Raw genomic sequence first — 18,430 nt, 5'->3', positions numbered from 1 at the left:
CACCTCCTCCCCCTCCACCACCACCACCACCGCCTCCCCCTCCAGCTACCGGCTAACGCTGACCCGGCTAACGCAGAAAAGGAATGGCAAGTGTGTCGTCTTGAGGCTCAGCTAAAGAACATCTCCGTTCATCCTCATTCAGGCGTGGGTCATTGTCGCAGCTGGTCCTCAGCCCTCCTCCTCAGACAGCACTGCGGGCACACGGGGGTTAATCCGGCAGACACCTAGGTCCATTCCACTGGCTCCGGCTGGCTGCAGCTTGGCTCTCGGACCTCGCTCCGTACTTGATTTTTCCCCCTCTTCTACTATATCTTCCCTTCCTTTCCTTTTCTTCAGTGCTCCACTTGTTGCACTCCTCTGGGTTCTGTGTCTGCAGCTGGCTTGAGGATCTCTGTGTAGGCGGTAGATTTTCTTTTTTCCTCTTTCTTTCTTCTTCTTTTTTTTCTTTTTTTCAGCCGCTCCTCGGGGCTGGTGGGGGAGTAGAGAGGCAAAGAAGCGCAGATCCTCTGGATAGTGTTGCTAGGGGCTGGCTCATTGGTGGCTTCGCTGAGGCTTACCGAGACTGTCTCTCAACTGTAAGAGCTCCCACTGCCTGACTGCAACAACTAGTCTTCTAACCCCCCTCCCTCTGCCTCTGCCTCTCTCTCTCTCTCTCTCTCTCTCTCTCTCTCTCTCTCGCTCTCTCGCTCTCTCTCTCTCTCTGTGGGAATCAGCAGTGCCCCTGCCAGTATAGCTCAGTCCTTGAGGTCAAAGTTGAAGTGCGGGGGGGTTGCTGTTCGTCATAGTTCGAGACATCTGTTTGTGGCTGTAGCAAGCTTTAAACAGACAGCTCCCTCCTTCGTCTTCTGTGTAAGTGTGTGTGTGTGTGTGTATGTGTGTGTGTATGTGTGTGTGTGTGTGTGTGTGTGTGTGTGTGTGTGTGTGTGTGTGTGTGTGAGAGAATGTCCAAAAGACCCCCTCTGAGACGTCACTGCTGTGTATTTTTTTCTGGAGCCCAAGGGGCGTTCGCAAAAGGTCCTCTTCTCTCTCTCTCTCTCTCTCTCTCTCATGTGCGACAAACACATTGGCTGCCGCGGTCAGCCAGCAACAGGATGTGTTTCCTGAGAGGAAAAGAGGATGGGAAGAGGGGGCAAATGTAGACCTATTCCTTCTCCTGTCTTTCCTTTTCTGTCTCTCTAGATCTCGCCGCTCTGTGTGTAGTATCTCTCTCTCTTTCCCACAATCTTTCTTTAGCTGTCTCCCTGTTCCTCCCTGTCCTTCCCAGTACTAGCTTTGCTTCAGAAAACCTCCCAATAAGACTGTGTAGATTGAAATGGGAACTTTTCAAGATTTGGTTTTCTGCGGCCGTAGAGTTACTACAGTAAATGGTCTGTATTTCTGTTGGTCTGTCTGTCTCTCTTTCTCTTGCTTTCTTTTTCTCTACTTGGCCTCCATTCCCTCCCTTATTCCAGGGCCCCTAAAGATATGGGGAATTTCCTGTTGCCTAACTTTAATAAACAGCCCACATCTGTATCAGCTAAAGGGAGGAGGAGGGAGGGGATAGAAATAGAGACCAGATGGGTGTGGAATCTCACATTTGAAATAGTTGCAAAAGAAAAGGGGGTTGAGGGGCTGATTTACGTCAGCAAGAGAAATGGAAAGAGGATAGAGAGAGAGAGGAAAGACAGAGAGAGAGAGAGAGAGAGAAGCATGCCTCTTGTTTTGAGCCTGAAGTACAACACGCATGTATTTGTACAGTTATGGTTAAATCAGTGTTTGTGTGTGGGAGGGCTTTGGTGGAAATTTGATGTTGAAATGACAGGTTTACAGCCTGAATAGTCTCCTACGCTTATCTACTACATTTACCAATTGATTCAATGCCCTGGCCTATGGGAAAATAAAGGAGTTTTACACATACTCTGTGCAGCAGTGTTTTCTTCACATGCTGGTTAGAACAGAAATGATTGTGCATGCAATTATGAAAGTATGCTCCCACACCACAAGGCGTCAGACTTCCACTACTTTCCTAGCTTAAATGTTGCTGTGGAACAACAATAAAGATATGACAGGGGAGCCTTTTGTTGTCTGGTAGAATGCTTTGGATAAATTAGTAAATAAAAATAAATCATCTGCCCTCAACATTTATTTCAAACAGGCGAGTTTCTGCCTGATTTACATGTTACAACTGTTTTCACATACCAATGCAGTGAGCTAAACATACTACCCCAGCAAACGAATCATTTCTCTCTTCCCTCCAGTAAGGCAGTATGGGAAAACATGGCACGGATGTGTGTGAAAACCCGCCGTCTGGATGTGGCACGAGTCTGCCTGGGGAATATGGGAAATGCCAGGGCGGCGCGGGCACTGAAGGAGGCTGAGGCTGAGCCTGAACCAGAGGCCCAGGTGGCGATGTTGGCCATTCAGCTTGGCATGCTGGTAAGACAGTCAAGTAAGCTACAGTACTAGAGAGTTAGTGACTGACATGACATGCCTCACTCATAATCACGCTAATAGTGGCCCCATTTTTCTCAGCCCTACCTTTGGAGTTATATACCTTTTTTAGATATTTTAGTTTGGATTTTTGGTGTGTTTGGGCATATGGAGTCTATCAACTTTACATGACACCTTTAAAATTTAAAAATTTGATAAATTGAGACATGACATGGTAGGAGAACAATGTAAGTTGTTAAATGTTAACTACAATGACCCAATACCCTTTCTTTTATTCAGCCATTCTTTGCTTCATAATTTTTATTCAGAGGAAAAACAACGTCCATACAAAAACAGAAAGAATGGACATAGCAGCAGAAGAACAGACAATGCAACAGAGAAAAGAAAGGAAAATTAAACAGACCTTCCCTTTACCCCATTCATAAGACTTCATATTGTTTTTAAAGTTCTTTAGACACAACCATAAAACCCAGAACAGAAAGCCACATCCCATGGCCACAAACAGCAGGTCCTCGTTTTTAGCTCTGAACATTTCGCCATACAAAGGCAGTGGGTCTTTCCTGTCCGAAAGCATTTATCTTTCCATCATCTTTTCCTGTCTTCTAAAAGGAAGATGCAGAAAAGTTGTACAAGGGCTGTCAGCGCTATGACCTCCTGAACAAGTTCTACCAGGCTTCTGGCCAGTGGCAGCAAGCTTTGGAGACAGCTGAGAGCCATGACCGCATCCACCTGCGCACCACCTACTACAGTTATGCCAAATACCTGGAGGCCATGGGCGACAAGAACCTGGCCCTCGCATAGTAAGGCACCCACTAACATGATACTGTGTTAGCGATACAGTAGCTTGGAGTCGGTGTTATGTCAGTTTTAGTGTTTGGGATTTTGGAGACAAATTCTGATTGCCAGTCTGTGTGTTTCAGTTATGAGAATTCGGACACGCACCGGGTCGAAGTTCCCAGAATGCTCCAGGACGATACATTGTCTCTAGAAATCTACGTTAACAAAATGAAAGACAAGTAAGTCCAGGAAAACTGTTGATGATAACACAATCCTTTCTTTACATTCTGATTCAAAACTGTGAGTATAGTCTACACAAACGATCGATTGTCTAAAGCAGAACATCCTACTATCTACTATAATGGGCATATATGCATAAACGCAGTCCCATGAAAAGTCATTATGCATGCATTGTAAGTCAAATCATGTCTTTAATCAACCCAGGAACATCTGCAAGTGGTGGGCCCAGTACCTGGAAAGCCAGTCAGACATGGATTCAGCGCTGCGTTTCTATGAGTACGCCCAGGATTACCTCTCCCTGGTCCGAGTCCACTGCTACATGGGGAACATTCAGAAGGTAACTCACTTTGTCTTGGGAGTGTCATGGAACATTTATAATCCTGCATTGCATGTGTTGCATTTGGAAGAGGCTGTTTCAGAGCATTCAGTGGGTAACATATTGTGTGTGCAAACAGTGACGAGTTTTATTCTAAAATGAGATAACGTCATAGAATCTTATTCATGTTATTAGGTAACAAAAGACATCTTTATTAAAAATATCAAAATTTTGAGGACATAATTGTACCCACTTTTGTATTGGGTATTGAATTCCGTAAAGACTTTCTTTCAAATGTGGATGTATAGTGTTTTGGAATGACACCCTTCCATATTGTTTTGATTCTCATCATTTGCACTGTATTAACACTGACTGAAAATACAAAGGGAAATGAACAAGAATAGGAGTATATTGCTGAAATATGATATGTATTTATTTATTTATTTATTTACCAGGCGTCTGAGATAGCCAATGACACCGGTGACAGGGCCGCGTCGTACCACCTGGCCAGACAGTACGAGGGTCATGATGATATCAAACAGGCCGTCCACTTCTACACTCGAGCCCAGGCCTACAACAACGCCATACGACTTTGTAAGGTAAAGTACATCTACTGCCTGTTTCTCTGTCCATCAGCATACTTCTACTTAGAAATCTCTTTGAGAACTCAGCATATTTATAAATCTAGACTTATTATTTTGTTATTCATTGGTAGAAAACACTTACATGCCTCAATTCGAAATTACAAAATTGTTTATATTTAATTAAAAACATATTTGAGGGCTCAGTTCCTGTTCTCTCAGATGCTTAAGTCTTTTTCTCTGTGGGTTGTATTTGCTGACTGCGTGTGACCAGGAGAATGGTCTGGATGACCAGCTGATGAACCTGGCTCTGCTCAGTAACCCGGAGGACATGATGGAGGCCGCCTGCTACTACGAGGAGAAAGCCACCCATATGGACCGAGCTGTCGCGCTCTACCATAAGGTCTGTCACAGCTCTCTGTTTTTTTCTGAATGGCTCAGAGCGTGTCAGGAATTCATGCATTCTAAATCACGCCACAAGGGGGCCATATTACACCATATTGCCATGTACTCAAACAGGACAATGTAGATGAGGGAGAAAGAAGCTAGGTCAAATTTTAGGATGTTCACAAATTTACTTGTTTCCAACTTTCTTGAATAGGTAAACATACACTACCAGTCAAAACTTTGGACACACCTGATTGAATGTACTATGTTTTTCATTATCTTAAAGCCATTTTGATCTAAAGGCTTATGCTTAAATGCTTGAAATTTGATTCTTAGACCAATATTAATAGTGAAGTTGATGCCTATGTATGAATTTCTTTCCAAAGCCTTTGCCTTTCCATCAAGGCAAAGGGCGGCTTTACAGAACTACTACTAGTACTTTAAAGAGTCTAAAATATAAGATAGTTTTGATTTGTTTAACATTTTTTTGGTCACTGCATAATTCCATTTGTGTTATTTCATAGTTCTGATGTCTTTACTATTATTCTAAAATGCGGAAAATAGTAAAAATAAAGAAAAATGTGGTGTGTCCAAACTTTTGACTGGTAGTGTAAGTGTTGTTGGTATGGCTATAATTTGTAATGTTAAGTGTCACAGTAGATTTGTCCCTCATTTCTCTGCTGCAGGCTGGTCACGTCTCCAAGGCTCTGGAGTTGGCCTTTGCCACCCAGCAGTTCTCTGCACTTCAGCTGGTTGCCGAGGATCTAAACGAGAACTCTGACCCCGCCCTCCTGGCCCGCTGCTCTGACTTCTTTATCAAGCATACCCAGTACGAGAAGGCTGTGGAGCTACTGGTAGCAGCCAAGAAGGTGTGTGTGTGTGTGTGTGTATATATGTGTGTGTGTGTGTGCAAAATGGTCTGTGTCTGTGTGCATACATACATACAAATGAATCTGTGAGTCCATGTGTGATTCCTTGTACGTCTGTGTGTGTGTGTGTATATGTGTTTATGTGTGCATTTGTACCTCCCCAGTACCACCAAGCCCTGCAGCTGTGTCTGGAACAGAACTTGACCATCACAGAGGACCTGGCAGAGAGTATGACTGTCACCGAGTCAAAGGATTTGTCTGAAGAGGACCGAAAGGAGCTGCTGGAGAGGATAGCTGACTGCTGCATGCGTCAGGGCAACTACCACCTGGCCACAAAGAAATACACACAGGCCGGCAACAAGCTGAAGGTAAGAAGGTGGTCTGTAGTAAACAGTGCACATAGCTGGGTGCCATGACAAGGGATAAAAACCATCTAGTCTTTTTACCAGCTCTGTCTGTATCAAAAACAGCCTGTGTCCTGTGTTGGAATTGAAGTAAAGTATATTCAGTGTGTATTATAATACCATGTGGCATCAGCAACTGTGGTATACACACACACACACACACACACACACACACACCAACATATGACTATGTGAAACACCAAAGACTTTATTTTATTTTCTTTGTCTGCAACAGGCCATGAGGGCGCTCCTCAAGTCAGGCGACACAGAGAAGATAGTGTTCTTTGCCAACGTCTGCCGTCAGAAAGAGCTTTTCATCATGGCTGCCAACTACCTGCAGTCTCTGGACTGGCGGAAAAACCCAGAGATCCTGAAGAATATTATTGGTTTCTACACCAAAGGCAGGGCACTGGACCTGCTGGCTGGCTTCTATGAAGCCTGTGCTCAGGTAGCGCATTGCTCTGTACAAAACAGGTTGTCTGCCTCTCTCTCTCTATGTCATCCAGATCATATTTGCCAAGTCTTAAGTCATAAGTCTATTTCATTAAGTTTATCACTGATGCTTGTGCTGCTATGAATTGGCATGTTGGAATTCATCTAGTTTATTGTAGGGCAGTGGTTCAAATTTGCCCTTTGACCCATTGCATTAAATTACAAAAAATATCAATCAACTGAGAAAACATGTGGCTTCTCTGCATAAACATTCTACATGTTGTGATGTAGTATCATTTATGTGTTAATGCTTAAGAATAAACCAGATATAGTAACATTTTCAGAATCAGTAATGTGTGTGTTTACATGTGCAGCATGTTAGGACTCTTTGTAATACCTGATTTATTGTGCTGTCAAGTATAATGAGCATTGACAAAGTGTATTCAGGATGATATGAGGAAAATAAATTAAGTTGAAATACTGAATAGATAAGAGAGTTTTCTCTTGTTTACCATTGTTAAGGTGGAGACTGACGAGTACCAGAACTATGAGAAGGCTCTAGATGCTCTGACTGAGGCCTACAAGTGTCTGTCGAAATCCAAGGACCGTTCCTCCGGACAACAGGAAGAAAGACTGGCTGACCTGCAACATAGGATCACCCTGATCAAGAGGTTCCTCCAGGCGCGCAGGTAAGAATATAGCCATTCTCTTTTTTTTCCTCCTGCATTCACTACATTTTGGTCCTCTTTCAAGTCCCCCTTTTTGTCCTCTTCTCAGCTTCTCAACACAATGATCAGTCAGTTTGGCTCAGCCCATAATTCTTTACTCTGTGTGTAGTTCTGTTAATTTCTAGCTGTAATCCTCAGATGGGATTTTGTTTTTCCCTTGTCTCCAGGTTGTATGAGGACGACCCAGGTGAGGCAGTGCGACTGTGTGAAGCTCTACTGGAGGAGCCAGAGCTGGACCCTGCTGTCAGGATTGGAGATGCTTACGGTTTCCTGGTGGAGCATCACTGTCAGCAGGGCAGCTTCCAAGCGGTGATTATCAATTCTTACTGCTGTTATTCATTATGTGTTCGGGAGCACCTCTGTAAGAGCCGGGCTGCACAGATCCCCAAGATCCTTGCATAAGGGAAATACAGTGTGCACCTGTACACCAGGCAGTGCAGTTGAAGTCAAACATGTATGAGCCAGCTCTATGTTGGTGCATGGTTTATTCACTTACCAGGAATTAGCTTGGTGATTTTCTAACTTCCATGACCAAGTCAATGTGTGAATCAAATATTTTGTTGAGTGATTCTCTTAGCTATAACTGCTATAAAAGGATTTTTTTAAGTCAATGTAGTTTCACTTATTCCAATCATGCAACCTCCCCCCCCAAAAAGTACACTTGTTTTTATATGAATTGATTATATGAATAAGACATCTGCGTCCAACCAATGAAAACATTGACTGTTGCAGTCATGACAGTTGATTATGAACTCACATTATCTCCAGATTCATTGTTATGACGATAAACCCAATGTAAGCCTGTGGACATAAAAGACTCAAGTCCCTGTCTTCTGTCTCCGTCCTCCAGGCCTACCGTAAGCTTGAGGAGGTCCAGAAGCTTCTGCCCTCCCAGAACGTCAGGTACTACGTCAGCCAGGCCAGCCTGGAGGCCCTGCAGAAGGCGCTGGGTGTTCCCATGGGCCGGAGCGACCACAGGGACAGTGGGAGAGAGGAGGACGAGGTGGAGGAGGACTTAAGTCTGGACCAAGGCGACTGACCCGAAATGATGTCTACTACCTCAAAAAAAAGTCCAGAGTCCTAAATCTGAAAAAATCAGATTCAGCTGAGCAAGGTGTGGCAGCATTAAACCAGACTGTGGCTGGGGACCAAAGTGAAGAAATCAACACTAGAGGCACACAGAATGTTAAATATAGAATTGTGATAAGATGGCCATGTTTTATGGTTGTTGAATACAGATTTAAATAAGGGATAACTACCACCATGCTTCAAAATGACTGTTGGGAAGTAGTGCAGTCTATACTAAGTTTATAATATTATACAGAGGCATTACACCAGATCTATATTAGATGAAATTCTACAAAATCTTTGACTTATGTTTGAAAATGTTTGACAGAAGTAACCCTATACCTTAAACATCCAGAAAAAGGGATAAAAATATTGAATTATTTCATGCAAATATTCAGTTCTGTTTTAATTCCTGAATGAATTTGTTTTGCTACTCTGATGCTTGCCTTATGCAGACTGGTGTGGATGAGTGCAGAGTATTGCCTTCTTTTGAGCTCAAATTTATTTAGTTTGGCTCTGAATGTGCTGTTATATTATAGATTTATCCCCAAACCTGGTTACATGGTTACATTCTGGTTGCATTCTGAACAATTTGTTATGCATTTTGTTTTTTATTTAAGGGGTGTGTGAATTGTTAATCTCCTTTCAGTGTCAAAACACCCATATTTCTATAAAATATTTTGCAGTTATTTTTGATAACCTGTGAAGCAATTTATATTTAGCATCTGAGGTTGTGAATTAATGTGTTTTAGTGCTCCTATTTTGTACATTGTCTTAAAGTTCCTATGAATCAAGGATTTTTTAAAAACTATATAGCATTTTATCACTTAAAACTGTTTATATCTATCTACAGAGGCCTAACTGACCTAGCACACTGGTGAAACTGGCCAAGATGTCTATTTTTATTTTATTCCCAGACAGTTAACATATTCTCTCTCTCTACACACACACACTCACACACACACACACACACACACACACACACACACACACACACACACACACACACACACACACACACACACACACACACACACACACACACACGATGATGCTGTTATTTCATTATCAAATAACATAAAATTACTGTTACTCAAAGTATAGGGCAAAGATTGTGCCAAAACCACGGGTTGATGGAGGCTGAATTTGTTCTTTGGTCCCATCCCAAGGTGGTTGAATGGTGTGAAGTGAGAAAATAAAACATACAACTTCCGCTCAAGCCTTTCAAAATAAAACCCTTACATACAAATGTGTTCCAAAGTTTTTCTAGTTATTAAAGCCACCAAAGTCAACATAAGAACAGATTCAATTAAATTTTAGTTGATGGAAATGCACTAGTTGTTTTTACCCCAAGTGCCCTTTTACAGTCTGCATATTTGTTGTAATAACGTTAAACTTGTGCAAGTTGCCACTACCACTGAAATTAAACAAAGAAAGACGTAATCGTAATTCATATGTGAGAACTTGCAAGCATGGGGAGACCCAAGATTTGATAACTTTTTTTAAATGTATGCTTTTATTTTTGAAGATCTGATTACTTCCGGTATTGTTGTTGCTATCTCTTGCTAGCTTGACGCTAAAACATTTTACGTGGGGAAAATCGTCCTCATCCTGGGTAGGAACGTCGCTTTACCGGAGCCTGTCAGTCGACATTTTTTGTGGCTGTTGCCCAAAATAAGAATAAGTACTTTTGAAAACAAACTAATATCAGAGGTATGACAGCTTGCCAAGGAATGTAGAATAAGTTTAAAAACTGTCCCAACTGTCGTCGCACGAGCGCGCTGTTGTCAAGGAGATAGGCCCGTTATCAAGCTCGCGCACTGCAGTGATTTCAGTCCTTGATAAAAAAAAAAAGAACCAAGACTAGAATGCATTTTACAAGGACACTTACATTATACAAACATCAACCCATCAACAAAACTGTAAGTCCCTATAGAAATAGCCTATTGTAGTGATACCATAACAAAATACGATATGTTATGGTGATTTTTCGTTGGGAAGAACAGGTGTAGAGAAACATTCTGATACCTTTAACTTACATTTTTGATGCTGTTCAGAAGACATAATCAGATATTGTTCTTGCTATTAGAGCAGGAAGTATGGGAAAACAAGTGAAGTGTTTAGATTATGTTTTAGCTTTTTTTTCCGTGTTATCAAGGAGCCATGGCAACATTGTTGGTGGATACAGTGTGGTTGTATCCACTAAGAAGTAGCTATACGGTAAAGCACTGAAAAAAGTCAAAGCACGATGGACTCCCAGGACCATCAACCATCTCTTAATGAACTTCAGGAACGACTTCGGTCTTTGACAGAGGAAAATGTAAGTAAACTAGTCTTGTTAAAGTAGGCTAGTTTAGTCCTCATTATGTTGTGGTTTCCCCTGTGCAGTTTTCCTCAATTAGCTCACTCCTGCACAATATCTGGGGTTGTCCTTTTCTGGAAGAGAAAAAAAAAGGAAAAGAACATCATTGAACATGGTCTCTTTAGTTACAATTTCATGCTTTTGTGTGACTCAGAAATACAGCTTTCAATTCCCTACTAAGTTTCCCTCAGATTTACAACACAGTCAACATGAGAGACATGTCTAATTATTTGTGTTAACAAGAAGGGGGAATATGCCACCTCTTTCAGTGCAACAAAGTGCTTCTGTTCACCTCAATTTAGCTTCAGCTGCGTGACAAAAATGAGCGCCTTTTCACCAAAGTGGGCTACCTGGAGAGCAGACTGGGCCAGCTGGCCAGCTCCAAGACAGACCTGTCCTGCAGACTGGTCCAGGCTGAAGAGGAGAAACTGAAGGTAGATTACATTATGTCAAACATTGAACTGAGAGCAATCTTTGCTCACTGTCCACCCAGAAGGATTCCTCTTTCCTGGCCTAATCCTTTCTTTCAGATATCAAAGGAACTTGTGGAGGTACAAATTCAGACCAACAAGATGAGAGAGCAGTTTGAGGAAGAGACGTTTGAGCTGAAAAACAGGGTAAGGATTTACTTTGTCCCAGTTGGCGATTATAAGGCAAACAACCACTAACATGAGCAAAAATTAACTTTCAGTTTTCAGAAAAGCATTCACTTTTGCTTTTTCCTTTAAAGTTCCTGATCATCTTATGACTTACATCTATTTGCTACTATGATGTATACCAGGAATTTAGGTAAAACAAATGTATAACAGCCTACAAAAGGTGGGTAAACTCTATTCCCCAATTAAAAATGTGGGTAAAATAGAGTTTAGGTTGGTTTATCCTCCACTACATCCCTGTTTACAGTGTGATCCTGGACCTATGACTCTTCATACCACTAAGGCATTTGTAACTCATTGCTCTTTATCCACTGAGGCTGCCTGTGCTGCTCCTTTCCCCTGCTTAGATACTGAACCAAGACGGAGTGATAACAGAGCTTCAGATGGAGCGAGACAAGCTCCGTAGGGACCTCCAGTCGGCTGAGGCCCGTCTGCACGCGGATGAGAAGACCGGTGCGGACCTGACGGAGGAGTACGTCACCCTGAAGAGGAACTACGTGGCTCTGACCGAGGCCCATGACAGAGAGGTGGCCCACAGCGAGGAGCTGAGCGGCGAGCTGCTCGCCCTGGCCCGGGCCCAGGACGCCCTCCACAGGCGGCTGGAGGAGCAGCAGCAGAGTGTGAGGGCCTCCACCCAGGGCCTCCATGGGGAGCTGGACCGAGTGCGGGCCTTGGTCAGCCGCATGTCGCACAGCAGAGTCAGGGTGAGATGGTGTGCTGTTATGATTCTGGTTATAGTGGGCTAGCTGAAAGGAAGTGTGCATTACTAGTTATTATTTGCCATTATTATTAGCAGCAGTAGTAGTAGTTGTAGAAATAGTAATAGCAGGGGCAGAGCTTACCTTTCATGCATATGGGTGCAAGTTGTAGTCGTCTACCTAACCATGTTATGGGTCTAAAATGACAAAAAATATATCAGCATACTAAAATTAAATTAATGACTGTTATACTACAGAAAATGTAGCGCTAATTCCTAGTGACTTGTCAAAACAAGATGACATTTAACTGAAATTTGGTGGTTTTATTGACCAATTCACAGTAAGTCATGTAAATGACTCAGTATCACAGCAACAACATCAATATTTTCCCCCCAAATCTGCCTTGTTGCACCAACCCTATAAATTCATTTTTTCTAGATTTCATTTTTTCAAATTTGTCAATTTCTGTGTTGATAAAGGTTATGGTTATGAGTAGTAGTAGTGGTATATTAAAGGATTAGTTTAGTTTTTTCAATCATTTCCCACCTCCTATGTAATTTGAAACTCCATTGAAGTCTGTAGTATCACCAAACACACAGCGAGTTAGCCTCTGTAGTCACATCTCAACCTTCTCACAAACTATTGAAGTTAACAGGTCCATCTTTTTACAACTGTGTACAGCAAGTGTTTTGCTGCCAAATGATTGAACAGTGGGTCCAAAAGTCCAATATTTACCTCATTTATTTCCTATATTTTCCTCAATCACAATGCTGTGGTTTGCGCGAGAAATTTGATGATGAATTTTCATTTTGGGGTGAACCATTTCTTTAATTATGATAATGGCAACTACTATTATTTATTTGCAATATAAGTTACAAACTTATACTAATGTCTTAACAGCCTGAGGATCTGGCAGCACTGGACAAAGAGCAAAAAACTCTGGAGAAAAGTGTGAGTACTCTGTATGTAATATGTTATGTCTCATTATCTGTGAAATGGGGCACAAATGGAATAGTGGCCAGCAAGTTTCAAGTGTGTTTTATTGCCATTGGTAACCTAGCCAACTAATAGGTAAGTGTTTTGGTAAACAACCTTGTATGTTTTCTTATTTATTTATTTATTCACATGTAGCTGCTTGGAAACCAAGATGAGATCAAAGACATGTTGGAGAAGATGAAGAGGAGCTATGAGGAGCAGCAGAAGAGACTGGAGGAGAAAGTGTGAGGGCAAATGAATGTTTGCCATTTACTTATACATCATAAACCTAATTAAGATGAGGCATCATTATCTTTCCATCTCAATGATCAAAAGGCCAAACCCATCTCAGGATGTTCATCCCACACGCATCTGCTGTGTGGTTCCCCCTTTGATTTTGTTCTATTCAGCTGCGGCTTCATTTGCCGTGTGGGTTTGTGTGTGTGATGTGGTCTCCTTGCTTCCTCCTATGATGTGGCTGTCTCTGGATTTTGGTCACTACTCTGTTGTGGTTGAGTCTGTGTTTGGTCATCAGGGTGGCTATGGGTAAAGAGCAGCAGGAGAACAAGAGAGCGATCCATAACACCCAGCAGAAACTGTCTGAACAGAGTGCGGTAAGCATGAAGAATCCCTTCTGGGCAGCTACTGATTTACATTCCTAAATTAGTTGTTATGAATATTTTGTTACCTGAACATTTCCATAACAGGTTACAGAAGTCACATGGTGGACGCGTGCCATGTTTAGATTCATATCACCTGATTATTTGGTTGTATATGTATGTGTGGTTTCCATTAAAGGCCCTGCTGTGCTCTCAGAGCCAAGTGAAGGAGGTGGAAGAGGAAAACTCCAAGCTGCAACTGCAAGTCAAAGAGCTGAATGAGGAATACCGTGCGAGGCTGGTGTGCTACTTACAGGACTTAGCTGTGAGTAGCAGCACATATGCAAACACACACATATATAACCAAACATATACCCACACTTAAATGCATAAAAAGTAGGGCATGTTGGTTTTTGGACTTGGAAAAACAAGATGTCAGACCAGTTTTCTTACCCCTAAAAAACAACCATAACATCCATCTGCATTTCTTTCATCCAGGAGTATATTGATGGACTTGGAGAAAAAAGCAGAAAGGGAAAGGGCCGTTTGGAGGGAGGGAAGATGAGGGCGTTTGTGGACAGCATGCTGCAGGATGTGCGTTCGTCCTACAGAGTGAGGGAGGAGCAGCTAGCCTCCGCTGCTCGCTCCTACAAGAAGAGACTGCAGAGAGTCACCAAAACCCATCATGCCCTCCTCATTGCATACAGGTGGCGCTCTCCATAGACTTCCCTGTTGTTTTAGACATGAGTGTGCGTATTTGCACATCCTGCTATTTATGTGCTTGAAATGTGTAGTGAAGACTGACTCCTAACTCTAAAAGTCCGACTGACACAAAAATTTGCACTGATTGTCCTAATGGGGGTGCCGTAATTACAGGTCAAATCTTTTTACTCAAACCTGATATCTCAGATACCACTGGTGCGACTTTGACGAAACTTGGAAAGATGATGTATTTTGACATGGTTATGGTGTATAAAAACTTTACACTGATTGGCCTGATGGGGATGCTATAAATCAAGGTCAAAATTTCAAACTTTGAAAGGCGCTTGAAACTGCTACACCACCAGTCCGATTTTGGTGAAACTTGGAGAGATGATGTATCTTGTTACTGATTGGCCCATGGTGTGCCTGTATCATCTGTTGGGGACGACATGTTTCACTTGTGTGTTTTCTAGTACTGCAATCAATAAATCTGCAATGAGTAAAACCCTCTCTGTCTGTACCCCGTCATGTTAGGGTTCAGAGGGAGCAGGTCTGGGCCAAACCGGAGAGCGGTCTGGACCCTGGACTCCCAGAAGGCCACTTCAGCCTGGAGCCCAGTGATCTGAGCAGCGAGACAGAGAGGGAGCTGCAGCGCCTTCGCCAGGACAAGGCGAGGCTGGAGGGTCAGCTACAAGCCGCCCGGGAGCAGGTAGTACAAAGGAGACGTGACTGCTTTGAAGTTGATTGATCTCTTTTTGTTTTGTCTGCCGATTGCTTGTGTTTGGTCTGTGGGGCTTCTTCTTTTGTGTGTATACTTCCCTACAGAGCCAAAGAGCAGTGATTGTGTGAGAAGTGAAACTGGGGAAAAAATGACTTCAAAGTTTATGTTGGATTGTTGGTACAGAAGTGAACTGTATATTATTTAACAGCATTTATGGATGTAGTATTTGTTGATATTAAATCTAAACTGTAGTCTTGACCTTTGACCTTAAAATAAACAAAAAGAACTTGGTGCTTTTAGACTGAAGGGCAGAACACTGCAGCTGAAATTCTATTTATTACATGGACATTTTTGCATTGCTTGCTTAGTTTATATTTAATTCTCTGTAAATGTGTGACTCATCACAACCCCTACCCTAATTTATACTTTTCAGGTGGCTGTCCTCAAAATGCCCGTTCAAACAGTGAGCTGTCAGGAGTGAGTACAATTTTTATATCTTACCAAGTGACTTTTAAAACTCATCCGCTGTGGTGACAGGGTTATGGAAAATGATTAATGCTGTAACTGCATTAGGCCAGCGAAATCAGGGAAGATATCTGAGGACTTCTGGGTGGACATAAGGAAACAGCTAAGGGAGATCACAAACTCTACACTGGTAAACAATGCTTTCTCTCCACTTAAATTACAGATTGAATGAGTCCATTTACCCTCCTAATATTATTATTACATATCCATTATATGATATTGTCTTTATATATCCATGATAATAAACTTTTAATCAAATTATCTTAAAAAAATATCTTGTCATAGATACATTTTGTTTGTTTTTTAAGATAAGACCCTTTGTTCTTCAAGGCTTTTGTTGGGAGAAAGGGAAAGTATTCTGTCATGAAAGTGATTTGAAGATTCACCCATTGTTCACACAGGAAGGCTTTGAGAAAGAGCGTGCCCTTCTCCTCACCAGAGCCACAGTAGCTGAGGCGCAGGTGTCCGAGCTGCAGGACTATGTCGACAACCACCTGGGCAGGTCAGGAAATTGCTCGATGTCTCGGCCATACAGTATTCACTTTCAGAAGAGCGTTATATTGAGCTTCACCACTGCCTGCAGGTATAAACAGGAGATCACACGTCTGCGCAGGCTGCACGGGCTGGAGGAGGCGGGGCGTTCCCAAAGTGCTGAGGCCCCTGTGCCCTTCTTACTCCGTCGCTCCATAAAGAAACACAGCCATGAAATCTAAACACCTGTCATTTACTGTCATATATTCTAGATTCTATTTTTTTTTTTTTTAAATCAAAAAACCTAACAGAGATGAAATCGTAACATGAGAACTCAAACATAATACTCTGTAAAATCACAAATACATGAACCAGTGAGGCTACCATGATTATATTCAAGTTTAAATGTTTGATTACTAGTTGATAATGTTTTAAGTGGTCACTTGATTTAAATCTAACTGATTAACTTGTTTTAAAAGCATTGAAGCTTTCGGCCATTGCAATGTCCATCCCATCCCTTACTTCACCACTAGGTGGAGCTGCTCATACTGGTGGTTCCCTGTATGAAAGGGCCCTAAAGAAATCCGGCCTTGAGAAAAAAATGCCTGGAATGTTTGTAAAGCTTATGTCAATTTCACGAGCTTGGGAGAAGAAAGCATAGTGACAATGAAGGGTCACCCTGGTGAGAATAATGTCATTACATGTTACCCAGACACATACTCACCCGTGAATACATTCCCTCAATGCCGGGATGAGAACTGCGGCGCAAACAAGCCAGGCTTTTTCCAGAATGTGGGTTCATATTTATAACCTACTCAGTGTTGTTGTGAATAAGCACATAGTCCCTTTAAATCCCTTTAACAGTGAAAGGGCGCTGGCACTGCATTTGTTTCACGGTGTTAACGGCACTGCGGTTGCTGACTGAGTTTCGTGCCATAGTTTACAGCTGACATAGCTTTAAATCAGACGGTCCTTTTAAAAGCATCATTAATTGATAATGTAATGGTCCCTTTTAAAAGGTGTCCATAAGTTTAGCTCAAGACAAACTCTGTGTTGGAATCTGCAGTCTGGTGGAAAAGACTAAACACTGAGGCTAAGAAAGCCCCGGAGAGTGATGGGAAAAAAACAGAGGAGATGGAAAGAGGGAGAGTCATATCAAGCATGTCACCCCGATCCCCTTTTCAGGGGGCATGCCAACTGTGGGAGGGGGGAGCAGAGCAGGGGTGTGGAGGTTGGAGAGGAATGGGAAGTGGGATTTTGTTAGTAATGTATTACACTCCCAGGACCTCTGGGAAAGGGGGTGGGGGGCGTACAGCCTGGGTCTGTGCCAACATAGTCACCGTGCCAAAGAGCCGGGTGCGGGGGACCACTCCTCTCACCGGCAGATCTGTGGGAAAATCAAAACCAGGTTGTTCTGTGTTGCTCAGCCAACAAAGACAGAAGCGATGTGCCTGCAGAGGCCTCTGCAAACTTGTATGGATGTAATTTACTATGAGTAAACAAAAGAGAAGAAGAACACAGTAGAAACAGTAGTAGAAATTGTTGTAATAAGACATGTAATATTAAGTTAGACTGGTGCACCCCAGATAGTTGCCAAGGCAACTTGCCAAGTTTTTCCAACTGACCGACAGGGGCATTTTGGATTAGACTTATTAGACTGGAGACAACTGTTTACTGATCTATACATACTAGTCCAGATGCGCGCACCACAACTCCGCGCAGACTTGCCAAAAATGCGCATAAACAGCATAAATTTGGGAAAATGGAAAAATCCGCTTCGTCAGTCCCTGCCTATGCCAATGCTCAATGCCCATGTGCAGTTTCAGATTGATTGGCCAACCCATTGAGGAGCAAAATGGATGCAGACTGACAGACAGACGGACAGAGTTTTCTTCATTTTATAGTAGGATATACACTATACGTCCTCACATTAATAGTAATAATAATAATAATAGGATTAGATTAGATTAGTGAGATAAATACAAACCCACAGCCCTTTTAAAAAATGCTGTGTTTTAGTGGTGATTTTTTTTTACAATCCTCAAAAAAGTTGAAAACATGACAAATTGTGCAAAAAAGTCCTATAAAAAGAAGTGGCTGAGGATATCATCTTCAGTTATCCTCTGGAAAATTAAATGCATGTGCCAAACCATGCAACAACTCTGCCTTAACGACAATCATTCCGCCTCTGGCTTCACTAAACCATAAGATATGACAATGCCCCGTGTCTAATATAATTTGCCACCAAAACTTCGAAACCTGTTTATGTCAACTAAATTTCTGTGGAGCAATGACTGATGAGTGACAAGATATGACGTGGTCATCTGATGAATTATTAGGTGTCACCAAAATATCTTGGAAGGAACATTTGTCCTAAGTGCTCCCATGATGTTACAGCCTAATCTCTTTTTCCATTTTCCAAGTTTTTTTTTTCAAAAGGTTATACATGTAGGCCAATCTTAACAACTGAACTCCGTTCCCTGCTGCAT

The 18,430-nt window shown here is 42.3% G+C and overlaps 2 protein-coding genes across 2 annotated transcripts in view; both read left to right on the top strand.

Moving 5' to 3' along the window:
- Positions 1 to 9,420, top strand: part of ift140 (intraflagellar transport 140 homolog (Chlamydomonas)) — a 28,947-nt gene extending 19,527 nt beyond the window's left edge. Inside the window, exons 19-30 of the mRNA XM_071542469.1 lie at positions 2,238 to 2,415; positions 3,040 to 3,230; positions 3,351 to 3,446; positions 3,652 to 3,784; positions 4,219 to 4,362; positions 4,619 to 4,747; positions 5,418 to 5,600; positions 5,765 to 5,968; positions 6,240 to 6,452; positions 6,959 to 7,125; positions 7,332 to 7,473; positions 8,015 to 9,420. Coding sequence (XP_071398570.1) covers positions 2,238 to 2,415; positions 3,040 to 3,230; positions 3,351 to 3,446; positions 3,652 to 3,784; positions 4,219 to 4,362; positions 4,619 to 4,747; positions 5,418 to 5,600; positions 5,765 to 5,968; positions 6,240 to 6,452; positions 6,959 to 7,125; positions 7,332 to 7,473; positions 8,015 to 8,203 — 1,969 coding nt within the window. The 3' untranslated portion in view covers positions 8,204 to 9,420. The remainder of the gene's footprint in view (positions 1 to 2,237; positions 2,416 to 3,039; positions 3,231 to 3,350; positions 3,447 to 3,651; positions 3,785 to 4,218; positions 4,363 to 4,618; positions 4,748 to 5,417; positions 5,601 to 5,764; positions 5,969 to 6,239; positions 6,453 to 6,958; positions 7,126 to 7,331; positions 7,474 to 8,014) is intronic.
- A 1,060-nt stretch (positions 9,421 to 10,480) lies between these two features.
- On the top strand, positions 10,481 to 16,183 carry ccdc78 (coiled-coil domain containing 78). Its single transcript, XM_071542399.1, has 14 exons — positions 10,481 to 10,552; positions 10,897 to 11,028; positions 11,125 to 11,211; positions 11,598 to 11,954; positions 12,849 to 12,899; positions 13,080 to 13,168; positions 13,459 to 13,537; positions 13,722 to 13,847; positions 14,021 to 14,229; positions 14,759 to 14,933; positions 15,379 to 15,422; positions 15,519 to 15,600; positions 15,872 to 15,972; positions 16,054 to 16,183. The coding sequence occupies exons 1-14, from the start codon at positions 10,481 to 10,483 to the stop codon at positions 16,181 to 16,183; spliced, it is 1,734 nt and encodes a 577-aa protein (XP_071398500.1).
- Positions 16,184 to 18,430: the final 2,247 nt, after the last annotated feature.

Source organism: Centroberyx affinis, unplaced genomic scaffold (genome assembly GCF_046629955.1).
Source record: "Centroberyx affinis isolate AG114_WGS23_722 - 3 ecotype Tasmania unplaced genomic scaffold, CSIRO-AGI_Caff_v1 ptg000229l_1, whole genome shotgun sequence".
NCBI classification, from domain to species: domain Eukaryota; kingdom Metazoa; phylum Chordata; class Actinopteri; order Beryciformes; family Berycidae; genus Centroberyx; species Centroberyx affinis.
Note: the sequence above shows the minus strand (reverse complement) of the source record. Positions and strands in the feature narration are given on the sequence as shown.

Coding starts and splice junctions, on each gene's coding strand:
- ccdc78 (XM_071542399.1), top strand. CDS start 10,481: ATGGACTCCCAGGACCATCAACCATCTCTTAATGAACTTCAGGAACGA. Junction 13,848..14,020: donor GCTACTTACAGGACTTAGCT/GTGAGTAGCAGC, acceptor TCTTTCATCCAG/GAGTATATTGATGGACTTGG. Junction 15,973..16,053: donor GTCGACAACCACCTGGGCAG/GTCAGGAAATTG, acceptor CACTGCCTGCAG/GTATAAACAGGAGATCACAC.